This window comes from Monodon monoceros, unplaced genomic scaffold (genome assembly GCF_005190385.1).
Source record: "Monodon monoceros isolate NGI ecotype Baffin Bay Population unplaced genomic scaffold, NGI_Narwhal_1 Super_Scaffold_5, whole genome shotgun sequence".
Lineage (NCBI taxonomy): Eukaryota > Metazoa > Chordata > Mammalia > Artiodactyla > Monodontidae > Monodon > Monodon monoceros.
Window position 1 is genome coordinate 69,693,185 of NW_021703782.1, and position 21,322 is coordinate 69,714,506.

Consider the following 21,322-nt stretch of genomic DNA (forward strand, 5'->3'; position numbering starts at 1 on the left):
ATCTTAGTAGCATTATTATTTCACTAAGCAGAAATATACCAAGGTGTTGAAGATGCTATTTTGTTCATCTATTACAGAAACTAAAAAACATAGTATTAAAATTTAGGAGCATAGAGGAAAACTTAGCTTAATTAAGTGACAGTTCATCAGATGCTAGTATAAATTCAGAAAGTGGTTCTTCTGAATTTTTCTGGGATGATAGGTGGTTCAAGTAATCATAATGACTGCTGTCTTTGAGAACCTTTCATGTGCCAGGCACTTTATATTCATTACCTCAAATTCTTGCAACCAAGAATTTGAGCTAATGAACTTGTCTCCACATTTCAGGTGGGAAACTGAGTCCAGAGAATTTTAGTAAATAGGCTACTAGGGTGACAGACCTATTAAGTAGCAGGTCATGATTTACCCGAAGTCTTCCTGACTGTAAAGCACAATTTATACCATTCTCGTGTGATTAGAAACTATGTTTATTATTTTGAGAACAAATTTAAATTAGAGGGCTTCCCTGGTGGCGCAGTGGTTAAGAATCCGCCTGCCAATGCAGGGGACAGGGTTCAAGCCCTGGTCCAGGAAGATCCCACATGCTGCAGAGCATCTAAGCCCGTGAGCCACAACTACTGAGCCCACGTGCTGCATCTACTGAAGCCTGTGCGCTCTACAGCCCATGCTCCACAACAAGAGAAGCCACCGCAATGAGAAGCCCGCACACTGCAATGAAGAGTAGCCCCCCGCTCGCTGCAACTAGAGAAAGCCCGCACACAGCAACAAAGACCCAACACAGCCAAAAATAATAAATAAATTTATTTTTTAAAAAATTTAATTAGAAATAAATAATGGGGGCCACAGTGTCCTTCTGCAGGACAAGGTCAGTTACCTTAGAATTATGTATTTATTCATGCCCAGTGTTAGGTAGCCTACAAAATTAGCAGAAAAGGGGGAGTAAGCTGTGTCCTCCAGTTTCTTTCCCAGACCTGAGTTTCTCCCAGCTTGACCAGGATAAACTTAGGGAGGAAGCTCTCATACCAACACATTTGGTCTACTTCAAACAATTTCAAAGACTGGGGACAAAAAAGAGAGTCGGATTTAGATTCCAGGTTATGGTTGCATAAAGACAGAGGCCTATTTTTTAAATTAATTTTTATTTTTTATTGAAGTATAGTTGATTTACAATGTTGTGTTAGTTTCAGGTATACAGCAAAGTGATTCCGTTATATATACATATATATGTGTGTGTGTATATATATGCATTTCAGATTCTTTTCCCTTATAGGTTATTACAAAATATTGAGTATAGTTCCCTGTGCTATATAGCAGGTCCTTGTTGGTTATCTGTTTTATATATGTGTGTATATGTTAATCCCAAACTCCTAATTTATCCCTCCCCCACCCCAACCTTTCCGCTTTGGTAACCATAAGTTTGTTTTCTATGTCTGGATCTATTTCTGTTCTGTAATTAAGTTCATTTGTATCATTTTTTTAGATTCCACATATAAGTGATATCATATGATATTTGTCTTTCTCTGTCTGTCTTCACTTAGTATGATAATCTCTAGGTCCATCCATGTTGTTGCAAATGGCATTATTTCATTCTTTTTTATGGCTGTGTAACATTCCGTTGTATATATATATATACCACATCTTCTTTGGTCGATGGACACTTAGGTGCTTCCATGTCTTGGCTATCGTAGATAGTGCTGCTGTGAACATTGGGGTGCATGTATCTTTTCGAATTTGAGTTTTCTCCAGATATATGCCCAGGAGTGGGATTGCTGGATCCTATGGCAACTCTATTTCGAGTTTTTTGAGGAACCTCCATACTCTTTTCCATAGTGGCTGCACCAATTTACATTCCCCCCAACAGAGGGTTCCTTTTAGGAGCGAGGGCTTTAGAATGGCCAGAATTTATAGTCTCAGGGTAATATTCTCAGAGGGAATTGAGTGTACCACAAGAGCAGGTGGAAAGAAGGTTTCATGATCATGAATTGATTTCAATGCATGTGATCTCAACTTAGTGTACCTCCGGCTGACCACTCATCAGGTTTTACTCCATAAGCATTTACATAACAAAGTATTTCAAGGAAATTATTATTGAGCTTACAAACAAAATAATCATTTTTGAGGCTGCAGAGAACCTATTGATGTCTTTCAGGTATAATGACAAATCCTACAGATAAGCTGGGATTTATAATGGAAAGAAGGCACTTCAGTTTAAATGACAGAATTTTTCTTTGTAAATTGGGGGCTATCTTAAGTGTGTTTATAAACCAAATTTCCACACCTTTGGTTTAGACTAGATTCAGGGAGTCGGTGAGTGGTTTCACAAGAGAGTAAAATAAAAATTTGACTTAGGTGCTCTCAAACCAGGTTTTTCTTTTATCTTTTCTGCTTTCATTCAGGTGTGGATGGATCATAAGCAGGGACCCTGGTGCTACCAGTACAAATCATATTTCTAAATCTGGAGGTATTATTAACTGTGTTTCCTGTTACTGCAACCCAGCTTTAGACCCGGGACTTTTGAATTAATATAGAACACAGAACAAACGCACTCCCATTAGGGATACGCTCCTGCTCGTAGTGGGACTCACCACCTGGCGATCCCTTTGGGCTCTTCATTACCTGACAAAAGAAGATTGGTTTCCTTTGTTGAAAGATCTGTATTTTATTCTTGAATCATCGTTGGCACACACTGGCTGCAGTCAGAGTAATGTTTTTGCTCAATCTCTGCAGGCTTTAAACACTTCCGCCTCATCTTGGTTCTTCCAGCTCACAATGAATCCTTTCCCATAATTGCTGACTTATTTAGCATCTGTACAATGGCATTCATTTTCTGGCTACTGATTCCCATTTTCCTTTTACACAATCTTGAGAAACATAAAAGGAGACTGCTTTGGCCTTGGATTTTTGGTTGACTAGTAAGTTGGCTATTTGATGATTGCTGATTGCTCATGCTGTTTCCCTATAGGTCTGGTCCACGTAATCGCTCATCCTTGCTTTAGATGGAATCACTCTTGTATTTAAAGATGATTGTCCTGTTTAGGAAACGGTTTTCATTATCTGGATTCGCTATTGCTCCTCTTATTGATCTATTCTTTTTCTATAACAAGATGTGTATTCGTTTTTCCTTTTATCAGTTGTCCTTAAACTGCCTATGATGATAAATCCATCTGGGGGCTTGGAGGGGGAAGGTGAGTTCTTTTTTCTCTTTAATAAATGCAGGTGAATCAGTCACTCAGGATTTAAAATTGGTCCTTGTTTTTGTTTTTTGTTTTTTTTTTCTTTTTGTGGTACGCGGGCCTCTCACTGTTGTGGCCTCTCCCGTTGCGGAGCACAGGCTCCGGACACGCAGGCTCAGTGGCCATGGCTCACGGGCCCAGCCGCTCCGCAGCATGTGGGATCTTCCCGGACCGGGGCACGAACCCGTGTCCCCTGCATCGGCAGGCGGACTCTCAACCACTGTGCCACCAGGGAAGCCCTTGGTCCTTGTTTTTAAGGACCACCAAGTACAGGTTTATTCACAAGTGTGCAGAATTATCTGGGAAAACTCTTAGGGAGGGAATTTTTTTTTTAAGTGCTAGCAGTTGCACTTAGACGTCCAACAAGAAGCACTAGACAGAATGTCTCTCCCAGGATATGTCCTACTTCTTCTAAAACCTGTTGTTGGGCCCATGAAATACTTTGAACTGCTCAGAACAAAAATGTAATACAAACACCAGGTAGTGATAGTGTTGTTCTTGATCCTATTTTTGCAGCTGGAGACTAGAAGTGTTTGAGATGAGGTTCAGCTGAGGTTCCCTTATTGGAGAAGAGTTACCTAATCAGGCTTTAAACCACATCAAAGTGTGAGCGTGTCAGGCAAGGTGACAAGTTCATAGCAAATGTTAAGAAAAGATACAATGTTATGACATCTAGTATAAAATATTATTTTATAAAAAGAGTATGATTTTTCCTAGTTCAGTATCTTTCTGTTTACCTTCTTGATAGAATGTGCCGAAGTTAGGCCTTTGGAACCTGAAAATCAAATTAGGACTCAAGAATCTCCTGAATTCTGTTGCAAACAAAACTCAGCCAACTGAGTTGAGAGAGAGAGAGTATGGGCACAAAAATTGTATGACCATGAGGACAGAACATGCCACACTTGGCTTCCTGATCCAGCTGTTAGAGAACCACCTGACAAGCCACTGTGTGTACATTCATTTCACCTTTATGGGTCCATGTGGAGATGGTATTAAATAGTGATTGATAGCATACTATCATAGCCAAGTGCAGCTGGTTTGAATTGTAGCTCTACCACGACCTACCTATATGTCCCTGAGTTACTGTGTGGAACTCAAAGTCTCACTTTTGTCATCTGTGAAATGGGAATAAAAATTTTACCTCTATCCTGTGATTTTTTTAGATTACACAATGATAGTGCATATACAACCTACAGTACCTCTCCCTGGCCAAGTGTTCACTAAATGTTGCTTATTATTTTGCGGTCATCAAAGGATGCAAAACTTCCTTACAGAAAAAGATGATACATACAGGACTCCCCAGAAAATCATGTACGTTGTATTGCCTTGAAAGGTCATTGTTAACTAGCCACGTTTTGCAGGCATTTATAAATGTGACCTTTTAGTGTATATTGTTATTCAGGGGTAACTGTCAATAATTCCAGGAAGAAACCTGAGGGGTACGTGGCATAGCTCCTGGTGGCTCATTGTGAGACTGGTGGTCACCGGGCTCAGAGTTGCGAGAAACTGCTTTTTGTCTAGGTTGGTTAGACTTTTGGCCTTTTTGATTATTATTTGCCCCAGATCTTTTGGTGCTTTGGTGGTGAAAAGGGTATTGGTTTTCAGAGGCCACTGGAGTGTGTGGGTCCAGGGTAATTGGCAGGAGGGGGTAAGTTTTAGGAGGACCTATGTTACCATTGTGGACTGTGGTGTTCATGGCACAGGGCACTCTTCTTTCACTCTGTATGTGGTTTACCCCACGTTTGATGACTTCTTCGTTCCTACATCATCCCTGTGAGCATAAATACAAATAGGTCATAAAATGTGAATCAGACTTTCCCCTAAATAAAAGTCCTCTCAGGATACTAGCCACTTAACCTATGCCTATTTCCTGAGCTATAATTAATTACCCTCCCACAGGTAGGAACACCACTGATTCAAAAATCCATTGGTTTCCCATATTTCTCCCTTATTTTGGTGAAATTCAGGAAATTTTGAAATTAAATCATTTCTGAAGTTGTACGTTATCAAATGTCACAGTAAAATTATCTGAATGCCTCCTTTCCATGTGTAGTTTCAATTTCCTGAAGGTCATTTCTCCCTTCTAATTACAAGCACTCCAAGAAGAATTAGTTTGTGCAACTCAGCATGAGAGCAAGTAACTCTCATTTCTTCAGGCTGAGTTGAATGCAGGAGGCTTCCTGAATCTGCCTGAATACAACTGCTTAAGCTACAAGATAAGTGTTTCCTGTTCTGTTATTATTATTCTATTTTTAGAGCTAAGGGTCACTAGGGAAATGGTCTCCCAGTGACCAGAACCTTGTGCTTGATATTTCTAAAGGAATTTTGCCCTGGTGATAGGTAACAGGGAAGCTTGTGTTGTTTCTTTTCTTTTCTTTTTTTTCCCTGAAGGATAACATTTAAAATGTGAAAGGTTTAACTGTGTGTTAAATGTTATTTTAAAATTACAAGGTTGAGTTAGACATATTTATCACATCCAAGTGTACTTTTAGGGGTCTTGCTGTTTGCTCATGAAAAAATAAAAACATACATGTTCACTTGAGAGGATTTTGCTTTCCCATAAATAAGGGGCTGGAATGTCTTTCCAGACTGAGCTTTTCTGTTGTTTTCGCCCCTCACCCAAGTAACTACACTGGAAAAGGGAATGGAGATTAGCATCGCATTTCAGGCAGAGCTAGAACGTCTTATGTTGAGAGTAGCATTCAGAATTTTCCCTGGACTCATTCTCCTAATTTTCCTGACTGTAGTGCATGGACTCTGTTAAATTTTGTTGTGGATTCACTATTAGCCAGCTAAGGGCCAAATCATACCAACTGTTTTAGAAGCAAAACTTCCGTGCCTCCTGGGATCCATCACACAACCTCCCTCCCTTTATTCAGAGTTTTGTGGCTTGTCAGGTTCTGAAGTTGGCTCCTAACAAGTGTTGTATCAAAACAAAAATAATTCTTCTTCCATTGTTCTCATATCTTTCAAACCCACGTGGATGGGTTTTAATCCCTTAGTATAAGTTCTTCTATTAATGCAACCTTACAAAATAGTCGAGATCCTATCTTGTCCCTTATAGAAACTTTGAAAATGGCAGTAATATTTCTCTTTCATTTGGAATCTGAGAACATAACAAAAAGGTATAAGAACTCTGTAGTACTTTTCTCTCCCCATCTCCTTCATTTTCAAATCACTAAATAGGAACTGTGGCTCTTACTTTAGCAAAATGATGTACTATCTACCACTTATAATGGTTTATTATGCACCAGGAACAAGGTTAAGTACTTGGCATGGCAGTTGACTCTTGAACAACATAGGTTTGAACTGCACAGGTCCGCTTATACGCAGATTTTTTTCACTAAATACGTAGTACATGATCTGCTGTTGGTTGAATATATGGATTCAGAACCGTGGCTACGGAGGGCCAACTATATGTTATACTCAGACTTTTGACTGCTCAGGGGTCGGCGCCCCTAACCTCCGCATTGTTCACGGGACAGCTATACTTTGATTCAGTTGGTACAGCAAGTAAAGTAGATATTAACATCCACATTCTAAGTGGGGAAACTGACACTTTGGGAAGTCAATTTCACATATGTAGAAAATGAAGGAACCAGAATCTGATCACTGGGCCCCATCTCATTAGGAGGCCACCCTCAAAAACACGTATATGCTGAGTGTGTTAGGAAAACGTGGTATCGAGTGAGCAGTGTGCAGCTTCCTCATTGAAAATTAGCTATAAAGATACCACGTTCTCCCTCTGCCTGGGAGACACCAGTGTGTGTACGTGTCCATATGAGGGGGTACAGAGATTACCACATGCCCCCCGTCACACTTCTAGGAAGGTAGCAAGTCATTGTCTCTCCTCCTTCAAATGTTCCGACCCATCCTTTGCAAATATCCTTCTAAAATGAAGGTGGCAGATGAGAAGCAAAGAAAATAACTACACAAGCTGCATGATAAGTTGCCATATTTCCTAGTTAAGTAAAAAAATTGTCACACCTCACATTCAAGACTGAATTGAATAAGTATCCTGATTAGAGAATTTCATGCATGCACTGAGTCAAATGCCTTTAGTAAATAACATGTTCTTTGAAAGAGAACAAAAGACTGTGTATATGTACTTGGATTTGTTTTCTGTGTGTTTATTAGTATTGCAGTTCTTTGATGAAAGTATCTACCATTCAGTAGTGTCTTTGTGATCTTCAGTGCCAACAGCCATAAGAAATAGGTATCCAATAATTTAATAACTATTTATTGCAAATTAAGACACTCCCATAGTTTTCTGTGCCTGGGTACCCAGTTTTGGGCTCTGTACCACATCCTCTTCCTTTGAGAACACTGAAAATGAAGACTTGGTTTCAGTTGAGACTTTTTCTGTATCCCACACATCCATCCAGAATGGTTAACATTGCTAAGTTCTTTGTTAAATTAAAATCAAGTGCCTGGCTAAACAACTGAACAAGGAATGTTCAAGAGCCCTTCAGTTTTGATTTTAGCTTGTTGTAATTTTCTTATGATGATGCAAGAGTCTACACGAAGGATGACAGGGCCAGAATTGGGAGCCATTTTGTTGAGAAAACTGGAAATCTTCACCCTTTTAAAAACTTACACTGACTAATATCACATTATTTCTCAAATTAAAGGTTACATTTTCTGCCTCCCTGAGACTAATGTCACTTCTCCAAGATGAGAACAAGAGCGGCATTTGGCATTTGTTTATCCCAAACCCAAATCGCTGACCCTTTGTTTTTAGTACTTTGCCCTTCTGCTTTTGCTTTTTTAATTTGCTTGTGACTCTCTGCTTCCCCCATCTTTTTTTTTTTTTGGTACAATGATTCTTACCTTGTCTTTCCCCAGTCCGTTTCTGACCTGGAGAGACGTGCAGCATGTTATTGTAAGGACTTCCCGTGCAGGACATTTGAACGCTAATGACTGGAAAACCAATGCTGCTGGTTTTAAGGGTGAGAACTTCTTTCATATTTTGTCACAGGCAAAATATTTTTATTTTTCCCCCATTTTAAATGGAGAGCAGGAAATAGAACCCATCCAAAGAAACTTTAAATTTTGTACTGACACAGGAAGAGCTTGACCTCTTAGTAGGAAAAAAAAAAGGCAGGTTCCTTTTTTTTTTTTTTTAATTAAAACAACACATTTAAGGCAGATTTCCTTGGCTTCCCACATCATAGGTCAGTTTCTTTAAAGGTAACCAACTCCCAAGTATTGTCGACCTATGGGGCTCCTTATTAGTTTATTCTTTGGTGTCATCGATTATCTGAGAGGTATTTGTAACAATGTATTTAAAAATTCCTTACCTTCTGGAGTGATTACTTCCAGTTAATAATAGCTGGTATCTTTTGTTCGTTTGAGGGTAGCACTGTTAGTTGCTAGGCTATGCTTTTCTACATATTTTGTTTTTGTTGTTTTTGTTTTTTTTCTTCAAACCTTCCACAAACAGAAAAACAGGCATAATTCTAAGACGTTACTTTACATAAACTAAAAGTTCTTATGAAGCTTTATAATGCGCAGTCTTAGGCAAGTGTGCACAGGATATAAATAAGTGCTGACTATTTTTCCCATGGCTGATGGGGATTCTAGTTCCATCAAGCTATCTTACTAATGGTAGCCATTTTGTTTATTGTCATCCATAACATATGCTATAATCAAAAGAAAATAATTATATAAAGCAGATGTCCTTTACTCAGGTTTCAGATAATCTAAATTTTAATCCATTAATTTAAGTTACAACAGAGATTACTTTTTGTTGTATCTGCAGACTTAAATTTACTCCCAAATAATCTTTGTATCATTATATATCCCTATGGATGAAAAACAGTATTCTATAACATAAGGAATATCTAATTAAAAATTACAGTGCTGGTCCTCAGATCATTGGTAATAAGCTGGATAACCCTGGGCAAGTCATTTAATTTTTCTGGGCCCTAACTTCCGCAACTTAAACAATTTAGAAGCTGAATAATATTATCGACATAGCATATCTTACATATGATCTTAATATAGCCTTAATGTATTATACCCAATGTATATAAATATTCATGCTGAAAATAAGTGTAATTTTAAAAATTATTTGCAAGCAGGTTACTAATCATGCTTTGCCAAAACCTATCAACATGCCAGGGAACCAGCGCCGTATAAAAGAGTTCTTTAACATCTTCACTGAAGACTTCACTTTTAGAAAACAAGAATGTCCCCCTGCTTTCGAGTATTATCAAATACCTTTCTGTGCTCGTAAACTTTATAATGCAGCAGTGTTCAATGAGCTTTGAATCTAAAGCATTGTAAATACCTGTTGGGATCACATTTTCTGAAGCCCAAATCAAGACACGTGGTACCAGGATAGCAAATGTCATGTGCAGCATCAAAAATATTTGAAATTTCAATTGTTCTAGAAAATCCAGGATGCAATTTGCCATATGTACGTTTCCTTTTGATTAGCTTCCCCATGCTTCCAGCCCCGACTCTAAAAATGCAGGCAGCCAAGGGGTTGGGTTTGGGGAGGGGGGAAGAAGGGATCAAAACACTGGCTGGTTCAACACTGCAATGAACTTCTTAGTAGAAGGTTCACAGACTAAGTACATTGACCTCAATGAGGCTGAGGAATCAACTTTAACCCAAATAAAAGTCTTAGTTTTACTTACTCCTTTTTGGCAACTTAAAAAGAGCAAATGGTTCTAATAAAAAATGCAACTCTTTTGAAAACCTCTGTTGGTTTTGGAGAGGGGGAAGCCGAGGATTTAGACTAAATCACCAGATCCAAACCTGAGTATGAAGGGGGCCATACACTGCTTCTGGCAGGGAGGAAAGACATTTTACTATTGCACGTGGCAATATTTAGTATAATATTTCACTCTTCTCTTAGATTGCTGCCAAGAGTAACAATTAAAGTTCACTTTTTCATAGATGAATTACCCTGAACCGTCTGGACTCCCAGTGGAATTGTTTTGTAATTTTGTTGATGGCAAGCCCCATATTTCATCTAAACATGATCATAATAAGAATGATTTTTTTAAGAGTTATTTTCTTCCCTACTCGAAGCATTCCCATCCCCTCCCTAGCGTCCCACAAATAAAAGTGATTAAGGCAGAGGCTAGCAGGAGAAGTGACATGCTTCCGGGAAGGAGAGAATGCAGGTCACTAGGACTGGAAAAAGATGGGCTGACTTTTTATGGAATAAGGTCTGAACGAACAAAAAATAGTGAAGGCTTGGAAGAGGTTCATGCAATGAGAGCTCATATTTTAAATTAGGTCAGCCAGCTTTTGCAGGCGTTGCTTAGAGGGAACACATGGCCAAATGTTTCTCCTTAGGAGAAAACGGAAGTTGCCTGCAAGCAGAAGCCTGCAGCCCTGGGTGCACTCCCTCTTACCACTTGGTTTAGTCCTAACGCTGAGTGAGATGTAGGTATGAAACGAATCTGAAAACACCTGTGCTTCCCTGGGCTTGCTGTTGTGCCCTCATGTTGAGAGATTTAACTTGTCTGAAGAGTGGGTTTTTGTTTTTGTTTTTGAAACCACCAGAATTTCATAAATTGCTTAGCAGGTACTCTTCTGCAGTGGGGCCGTCAGTACGAACATGTGAATTTCCTTCTCATCAGGTAAAGCAGAAGCAGCTCAGGGTAGCAACCAGTTAGGTTTTGGGGTCTTGCCATCAATAGACTTGATAGTCTTAGTTCTCACTGATAACTTTGGAGAAGCCAACACCCTACAGATCAGTCTTTCCCCAGACCCTGCCAAGTGCATTTCACACAATGTCCTTACATTTCTCCAGACCTACCCATGTGTGGTCCATCCGAAGCAGGGAACAGAGCCAGATGTTACAGGAACTAGACTGGTGTGGGTCTCCTCTCAAGGCAGACTTGATCTACTCTTACCCACATGTGTTATGGGCCTGGATTCCTGCCTCCTGGAAGGGGATTCCTTCCAGAAGCAGCTGCTGGCTTCTTGTTAACTGGCATGAACAGATTGCATTCAGGCAAGGAAGTTGCCCTTGAAGGACTGGCTCCTCTGTGTGTTTCTCTGAGAGCGGAGCTGCATACTGATGAGCTGGGTGCAGAGAACTTTCTTCCCCTTCCTATGTGCTCTCATTATGGTCGCACTCTATAAACGATCCTATATTGAGATCAGTTCAAAGTAAAGCCAGCCCCAAAGCTGGAAGCCACTCATCAACATTTTTATGCTAATGGTACCTTAATTTTTAACAATGTTAATTGAACTAAGATGATTATGTCTTGATGCTTCTTCAATAATAATAATAATCTCTTATAGTTAAAATATCTTGCAGAAGATTTGTTTTTCAAAATAAACATAATCCAATGAATGCATACCTATGGAAACGAACTAGATGTTATTTAGATTTGTTCATCCTGTGAATGATCCTAGCTAAATTTCAGACACCTTTTGACTTTAAACCTCCTCCAGAGATAGTTTCTTTAATAATAAATATCATGCACCTAGCGAAGAATCTGAGATTATGCACGAGAATAGGAAAGTATTTGTATGAGACCACATGAACAGATGTGGTATTTGCCACTACAGAACTAAAAATCCGAATTCCAGTATTTTGCTACTGAGCAACATTTGCAGTGCTTGGAGATGACTTTGGCATTAAATTGTTTGTTTGGGGGGTTCTTCAATATTACTTCTTTCTCCTTTTTTTCCCTTTGCTCTTACGATAAGTCTTTCCTATTTTTTTTCTTTTCTACTGTTTTTAATACCGCCCTCGTGCTCCTGAAAATGTACAAATCAGCTGTAGAATTGAGGGTTTTCCCCTTCAGGGTGGTTTTCTTCAAGGAATTTAAGTTATGCAGTCTCTTCATTCATTTATTCACAAATATTTCCTGCGCACCTTCAGCAGCCCAGCCCAACACATGCTGAATGAAGTGCAACCAAAGAGGAGAATTAGAAGGAAACGTCCGGGGCCCCGTGACTTTGCCTGCTCTGATCTGGCTGTGCTATGATTTACACACAGAACAGAAATCTACACTGCACTTTTTTATCCCTTCAGTCAAGCCCAGCCAATCTGCCAGGTTCATGTTTATAGAAGTATCAATGATCCTTCTCTCATCACCTAAAATGCAGCCCAGCCTGAGCAGCAGAAGGCATCTGATGAGAGAGTCTCTCTTGTGGAGTGTCATTTACATTTTGACCAGCTCCGTTTGTACCTATAGAGTATATGGATCCTAGAGCCATGCAGAGGACTTGAATTCTGCATTCTTCTAGAATCCATGGCTCACAGCCTTTCAGGAAGAACGTGACTCTTTGTTATGAGCCCCTCCCTCCTACTGCTTTAATCTGAAGACCCTGCAGATTCCCCCTTTCTCCCCCAGCCTCCTGGGCTGTGCTCGCTGAATCTTTCCCCCATGTCCTTATCTCTGGTTTGCGGATGCAGTTATGAGAAGTATAATTGAATGCATGCAACATCGGTGCTGTAGTTTTTTTCAAAGTGTCTGTATTTGGATATGATGACTTGATATTTTACAGTTAAACTCTCTTAAATCTAGGAGGAGGAATAGACGTCAGATAATAAATTAGGAACTTCTGTCATCTTTACTAGGCGAAAGAATGAAAAAAATGTCATTGAAAATCAAAAATGACAACTAAGTGAGCGAGGTTACCACGCCTTCCATTTCACTGCCCTCCCAGACTATGTAAGTCTCTTTTTTTCTACCAGCATGTTGCTGAAACCTCCCCATCCTCCACTGACTCTTTCTTTGACCACAACTAAACTACTAGATTTTTTTTTTAATTTCTAACTGATTTCCCACCATGGGGAAAACAATTGACAGTCTAACATGACTTCTTAGCCTCAAAGGCCCTTAACTTTTAATAACCTTTATTACTTTTAATCGCCGTCATTTTATTTCCACTGTTAGGGCTGGTAATCTTAAGATGTTCCAATATATTTTTAATACCTACCTGTCTTGCTTTCAGTTTTAACACTTATTAAAAAGAATTAGATGTGCTGAAGCCATTAAGCATGCCATGTGTTGAACTGAAACTAAAGGTTTTGAAATGTGGTGTTTTTATTTTTCTTTTTGAGTATATAAAGTGATATCTGATATGTTACCATTTGAAAGGGTAAAGCTATATTGTATTTTATTATGTCACTGTACAAATAATATCTTATCTTTGCCACCTAGCATGCTGATGTGATGTTGGTAGCTATGATTAAAGCTACATAATTGTACCTTAACTGGAAATCTGCACATCATGTTTTCAAAGAAAGGTCAAAGTGAAACATTATTCATGTGGTCAGTGTCAGAGGGGGTGTTTGAATCAGATGCTTGACTTCAGTCCTGATCCTATTTTCAGAAATAAGGCATTTAGTTCTTCTCTTAAAATGCAGAGAGGGATGTAAGTACATTTGATCCTACCTAATAAAATTTGCTCCCTACAAACACCACCTGATTTTCTTTCAAGATTCTTTGTTTATTCCATTGTATTCTATGAACTCCTATGCATTTATTAACTTAAAACCTTTTATTTTTGCATTCATTGATCACTGAATATATGAGCTTACCTTCTTGCTCATTTATAAAAAAAGATATGAATCACACATAATTTAGGGATTTTACGTTTATTCTTTTGTCTGGTGGATGATTTACCTAAATATCTACCTGGGAACAGCAATATAGAACCCCTGACAGCAGTCTGCTTGGTCATTGCTTAATCCGGAGTCTTGTATCCAAAATGTCTACTTGCCCCATAAGAGTGTTCTATTCATACCTACTAAATATGTGAGATTTTAAAATATCTTCTGCAAATGAAAAATGTTATTTTCTCTGCACTGGTCTTTGAATGGTAGTGTTAGGTTTGTTAGACTTTGGGGGTGTTTTGTTCTGTTTTTTCATCCCTAAATACAAAAGTTTTAAATGCATGTGGTTTCACACTTAAAATCCATCTTCAAAATAGAATTAAAACAATGGTTGTACTGTACGACTATTATCTCTTTACAAAACATAATTAGTTAATGAAGGGAATTATGTTTGGAGTAGTTTTGTGGCTTTGCCACAATCTTAAGAACTTTATTCTAGTAGAGTCTATTATTGATATTTTCTTTGGCCTTTGAGGAAGCCAATTAACATTTTTGTATCTTGGGTTTTTAGAATGTGGGTAACAAATACCAAACATAATGAGAAGGCTGAGTTGAAAGAAAAGTGCTTTGAAATTGCAAAATACCAAACATAAAAAAAACCTTGACAAAGAAAAGAGTCTTAAAAGTGTATTTTCATATGTCACAGCTTTCTACTGTGAAATGAGGATAAAGATATGAAACTATGTTGTGAATTAGAATGCTATTTTGCGACTGAAATTAATTAAATACCTGAGTGGGCAAGAGAAAATGTATTACTTTGTAATGAAGTTATCACAATATGTCTTCATACCTTTTATCCCATAATCGCATATCAATGACTATACTATAATCATATATAAACACAACTAAAATTCTGTTTTGCAAATTAATGTTAATGTTTAAACATCAAGTTGACTTCAACGTGCTAAATTTTGAAAGTTGTAATTATTTCAGCATAAGAACTAATGACAAAAATCTGAACTGACTGTAGCTATCAATGTCCTATCAACTCTTTAATCATTAGTATACAGTATAAAAGCTATAAGCTTAAAATGTGATTTTTAACAATATGCAAAATTTGTATACTTAAGAGACAGTTGATGTCTCTTTTCGTGTAATCACCTGATGAAACTCGATTTCGCTAATTCTAATGAGGCTGGACTTCCTTAGGTGTTTTTAAAACTCTTCTTTCAGCAAATGAGTTTGGCTATCCTTCGTGATAGCAAAGCTTGATATTTTGTGGTTACAGTTGATATTTCAGGCAAAGATAAAAATCATCAGCCCTAAACCCCATAATTACAAAGGGTGGTCAACCAAGGCCAATGTTGTTTTCAGGCCAAAAGTGTATTGGAACTATAAATAACAAAATGGAGTTCTTTGAATCACTAATAATTGGATTCTGAATCCAGTTCCAAAATAAGATGCCCCCAAAAGATTTAAGACAAGACAGTCTTATCAGAATATACATACAAGGAGATTGGTTCAAGATGGCAGAGTAGAAGGACGTGTGCTCACTCCCTCTTGTGAGAGCACCAGAATCACAACTAACTGCTGAACAATCATCGACAGGAAGACAATGGAACTCACCAAAAAAATATCCCACATCTAAATACAAAGGAGAAGAGAAAGTGAGATGGTAGGAGGGGCTTAATCACAATAAAATGAAATCCCATAACCGCTGGATGGGTGACTCACAGACTGGAGAACAATTATTCCACAGAAGTCCACCCACTGGAGTGAAGGTTCTGAGCCCCATGTCAGGCTTCCCAACCTGGGGGACCAGCAACGGGAGGAGGAATTCCCAGAGAATCAGACTTTGAAGGCTAGTTGGGTTTGATTGCAGGACTTCTACAGGATTGGGGGAAACAGAGACTGAACTCTCGGAGGGCACACACAAAGTAGGCGCATCAGGACCCAGGGGAAGGAGCAGTGACCCCACAGGAGACTGAACCAGACCTACCTGCTAATGTTGGTGGGTCTCCTGCAGAGGTGGGGGGTGGTTTTGGCTCACCGTGGGGACAAGGACACTGGCAACAGAAGTTCTGGGAAGTACTCCTTGGCATCAGCCCTCCCGGAGCCCGCCATTAGCCCCACCAAAGGGCCTATAGCCTCCAGTGCTCGGTTGCCTCAGGCCAAACAACCAACAGGGAGGGAACTCAGCCCCACCCATAAGCAGACAAGTGGATTAAACTTTTACTGAGCTGTGCCCACCAGAGCAACACCCAGCTCTACCCACCACTGATGCCTCCCATCAGGAAGCTTGCATAAGCCTCTTAGATAGCCTCATCCACCAGAGGTCAGACAGCAGAAGCAAGAAGAGCTATAATCCTGCAACCTGTGGAACGAAAACCACATTCACAGAAAGATAGACAAGATGAAAAGGCAGAGGACTATGTACCAGATGAAGGAACAATATAAAACCCCAGAAAAACAACTAAATGAAGTGGAGAGGCAACCTTCCAGAAAAATAATTCAGAATAATGATAGTGAAGATGATCCAGGACCTTGGAAAAAGAATGGAGGCAAAGATCGAGAAGATGCAAGAAATGTTTAACAAAGACCTAGAAGAATTAAAGAACAAACAGAGACGAGCAATACAATAAATTAAATGAAAAATATACTAGAAGGAATCAATAACAGAATGACTGAGGCAGAAGAACGGATAAGTGACCTGGAAGACAGAATGGTGGGATTCACTGCCACGGAACAGAATAAAGAAAAAAGAATGAAAAGAAATGAAGACAGCCTAAGAGTTCTGGGACAACATTAAACATACCAACATTCTCATTACAGGGGTCCCAGAAGGAGAAGAGAGAGAGAAAGGACCCAAGAAAATATTTGAAGAGATTATAGTCGAAAACTTCCCTAACATCGGAAACGAAATAGCCACCCAAGTCCAGGAAGCACAGAGAGTCCCAGGCAGGATAAATCCAAGGAGAAACACGCCGAGACAAATACTAATCAAATTGACAAAAATTACAGACAGGGAAAAATTACAAGCAACAAGGGAAAAATGACAAATAACATACAAGGGAACCCCCCTAAGGTTAACAGCTGATTTCTCAGCAGAAACTCTACAAGCCAGAAGGGAGTGGCATGATATATTTGAAGTGGTGGAAGGGAAGAACCTACAACCAAGATTACTCTACCCAGCAAGGATCTCATTCAGATTCGATGGAGAAATCAAAAGAAATCAAAAGACAGGCAAAAGCTAAGAGAATTCAGCACCACCAAACCAGTTTTACAGCAAATGCTACAGGAACTTCCCTAAGTGGGAAACACAAGAGAAGAAAAGGACCTACAAAAACAAACTCAGAACAATTAAGAAAATGGTCATAGGAACATACGTATCAATAATTACCTTAAATGTGAATGGGTTAAATGCTCCAACCAAAAAACACAGCCTCGCTGAATGAATACAAAACAAGACCCGGATATATGCCGTCTACAAGTGACCCACTTCAGACCTAGGGACAAATACAGACTGAAAGTGAGGGGATGGAAAAAGATATTCCATGCAAATGGAAATCAAAAGAAAGCTGGATACCAAAAAAAAAGAAAGCTGGAGTAGCAATACTCATGTCAGATAAAATAGACTTTAAAATAAAGAATGTTACAAGAGACAAGGAAGGACACTGCATAATGATCAGGGGATCAACCCAAGAAGAAGCTATAACAATTATAAATATATATGCACCCAACATAGGAGCACCTCAATACATAAGGCAACTGCTAACAGCTATAAAAGAGGAAATCGACAGTAACACAATAATAGTTGGGGACTTTAATGCCTCACTTACACCAATGGACAGATCATCCAAAATGAAAATTAATAAGGAAACACAAGCTTTAAGTGACACAATAGACCAGATAGATTTAATTGATATTTATAGGACATTCCATCTAAAAACAGCAAATTATACTATCTTCTCAAGGGCACATGGAACATTCTCCAGGATAGATCACATCTTGGGTCACAAATCAAGCCTCGGTAAATTTAAGAAAATTGAAATCATATCAAGCATCTTTTCCTACCACAACACTATGAGACTAGATATCAATTACAGGGAAAAAATGTAAAAACACAAACACATGGAGGCTAAACAATATGTTACTAAATAACCAAGAGATCACTGAAGAAATCAAAGAGGAAACCAAAAAATACCTAGAGACTAATGACAATGAAAACACGATGATGCAAAACCTATGGGATGCAGCAAAAGCAGTTCTAAAAGGGAAGTTTATAGCAGTACAGTCCTACCTCAAGAAACAAGAAAAATCTCAAATAAACAATGTAACCTTACACCTAAAGGAACTAGAGAAAGAAAAACAAACAAACCCAAAGTTAGTAGAAGGAAAGAAATAATAAAGATAAGAGCAGAAATAAATGAAATAGAAAGAAAGAAAACTGTAGCAAAGATCAATAAAACTAAAAGCTAGTTCTTTGAGAATATAAACAAAATTGATAAACCTTTAGCCAGACAGAAAAAGAGGGAGAGGACTCAAATCAATAAAATTAGAAATGAAAAAGGAGCAGATACAGCAGACACTGCAGAAATACAAAGCATCGTAAGAGACTACTACAAGCAATGCTATACCAATAAGATAGACAACGTGGAAGAAATGGACAAATTCTTAAGAATTTGGTTATTCTTACGAAGGTATAACCTTCCAAGACTGAACCAGGAAGAAATACAAAATATCAACAGACCAATCACAAGTAATGAAATTGAAACTGTGATTAAAAATCTTCCAACAAACAAAAGTCCAGGACCATATGGCTTCACAGGTGAATTCTATCAAACATTTAGAGAAGAGCTAACACCCATCCTTCTGAAACTCTTCCAAAAAAACTTCAGAGGAAGGAGCACTCCCAAACTCATTCTACGAGGCCACCATCACCTTGATACCAAAACCAGACAAAGACACTACAAAAAAAGAAAATTACAGACCCATTTCACTGATGAATATAGACGCAAAAATCCTCAACAAAATACTAGGAAACAGAATCCAGCAACACATTAAAAGGATCATACACCATGATCAAGTGGGATTTATCCCAGGAATGCAAGGATTCTTCAATATATGCAAATCCATCAATGTGATACACTATATTAACAAATTGATGAATAAAAACCATATGATCATCTCATTAGATTCAGAAGAAGCTTTTGACAAAATTCAACACCCATTTATGATAAAAACTCTCCAGAAAGTGGGCATAGAAGGAACCTACCTCAACATAATAAAGGCCATACACGAAAAACCCACAGCAAACATCATTCTCAATGGTGAAAAACTGAAAGCATTTCCTCTACGATCAGGAAAAAGACAAGGATGTCCACTCCTGCCACTGTCATTCAACATAGTTTTGGAAGTCCTAACCACGACAATCAGAGAAGAAGAAGAAATAAAAGGAATACAAATTGGAAAAGAAGAAGTAAAACTGTCACTATTTGCAGATGACATGGTACTATATATAGAGAATCCTCAAGAGGCTACCAGAAAACTACTAGAGCTAATCAATGAATCTCGTAAAGTTGCAGGATACAAAATTAATGCCCAGAAATCTCTTGCATTCCTATACACTAATGATGAAAAATCTGAAAGAGAAATTAAGGAAACACTCCTATTTACCACTGCAACAAAAAGAATAAAATACCTAGGAATAAACCTACCTAAGGAGGTAAAAGCCCTGTACTCAGAAAACTATAAGACACTGATGAAAGAAATCAAAGATGGTGCAAACAGATGGAGAGATATACCATGTTCATGGATTGGAAGAATCAGTATTGTGAAAATGACTATACTACCTAAAGCAATCTACAGATTCAATGCAATCTCTATCAAATTACTAATGGCATTTTTTTTTTTACAGAACTAGAAGAAAAAAATCTTAAAATTTGTGTGGAGACACAAAAGACCCTGAATAGTCAAAGCAATCTTGAGGGAAAAAAACAGAGCTGGAGGAATCAGACTCCCTCACCTCAGACTATACTACAAAGTGTAGTAATCAAGACAGTATGGTACTGGCACAAAAACAGAAATATAGATCAGTGGAACAGGATAGAAAGCCCAGCGATAAACCCATGCACCTATGGTCAACTAATCTTTGACAAAGGAGGGAAGGATATACAATGGAGAAAAGACAGTCTCTTCAATAAGTGGTGCTGGGAAAAGTGGACAGCTACACGTAGAAGAATGAAATTAGAACACTTCCTAACACCATACACAAAAATAAACTCAAAATGGATTAAAGACCTAAGTGTAAGAATGGACACTATAACACTCTTAGAGGAAAACATAGGAAGAACACTCTGACATAAATCACAGCAAGATCTTTTCTGACCCACCTGCTAGAGTAATGGAAGTAAAAACAAAAATAAACAAATGGGACCTAATGATACTTAAAAGCTTTTGCACAGCAAAGGAAACTACAAACAAGCTGAAAAGACAACCCACAGAACGGGCGAAAATATTTGCAAGTGAATCAACGGACAAAGGATAATCTCCAAAATATATAAACAGCTCATGCAGCTCAATAGTAAAAAAAAACAACCCAATCAAAAAATGGGCAGAAGACCTAAATAGACAATTCTCCAAAGAAGACATACAGATGGCCAAGAGGCACATGCAAAGATTCTCAACATCACTAATTATTAGAGAAATGCGAATCAAAACTACAGTGAGGTATCACCTCACACTAGTTAGAATGGGCATCATCAGAAAATCTACAAACAGCAAATGCTGGAGAGACTGGAGAAAAGGGAACCCTCTTGCACTGTTGGTGGGAATGTAAATTGATACAGCCACTATGGAGAACAGTATGGAGGTTCCTTAAAAAATTAAACATAGAATTACCATATGACTCAGCAATCCCACTACTGGGCATATACCCAGACAAAACCATAATTCAAAGAGATATGCACCCCAATGTTCATTGCAGCACTATTTACAATAGCCAGGTCATGGAAGCAACCTAAATGCCCATCAACAAACGAATGGCTAAAGAAGTTGTGGTACATATATACAATGGAATATTACTCAACCACAAAAAGGAACGAAATTGGGTCATCTGTAGAGAAGTGATGAATTTAGATACTGTCATACAGAGTGAAGTAAGTCAGAAGGAGAAAAACAGTTATTGTATATTAATACATATATGTGGAATCTAGAAAAATGGTACAGATGAACTGGTTTGCAAGGCAGAAATAGAGACACAGATGTAGAGAACAAACATATGGACACCAAGGGGGAAAAGCCAGGGGAAGAGTGGGGTGGGGATGAATTAGGAGATTGGGATTGACATATATACACTAATATGTATAAAAGAGATAACTAATAAGAACCTGCTGTATAAAAAAACAAAATTAAATTACAAAAAAAAAAACCATGCAGAATCTAGCAGAGAACCTAAAAATATATATATATATATATATATACATACGTACAGATACAGGCACATTTTCTTATAGAAGCCTTTTTGTTTTTTGTTTTAAATAAACAAAACCTC

At 38.3% G+C, this 21,322-nt stretch overlaps 1 protein-coding gene across 8 annotated transcripts in view; it reads left to right on the top strand.

The window, feature by feature from the left end:
* The window catches only part of PCSK5 (proprotein convertase subtilisin/kexin type 5), a 449,309-nt gene that overhangs the window by 229,017 nt on the left and 198,970 nt on the right, over positions 1-21,322 (top strand). For 7 of the 8 annotated variants that reach the window (XR_003790774.1, XM_029202704.1, XM_029202698.1 and 4 more), the window contains one exon: positions 8,079-8,182. The exons of the other annotated variant lie outside the window; for it this stretch is intronic. Coding sequence is in view for 6 of the 7 variants with exons in the window: in XM_029202704.1 (XP_029058537.1) it covers positions 8,079-8,182 (104 nt within the window). In the remaining variant the exon portion in view is untranslated. The remainder of the gene's footprint in view (positions 1-8,078; positions 8,183-21,322) is intronic. 8 annotated transcript variants of the gene reach the window in all.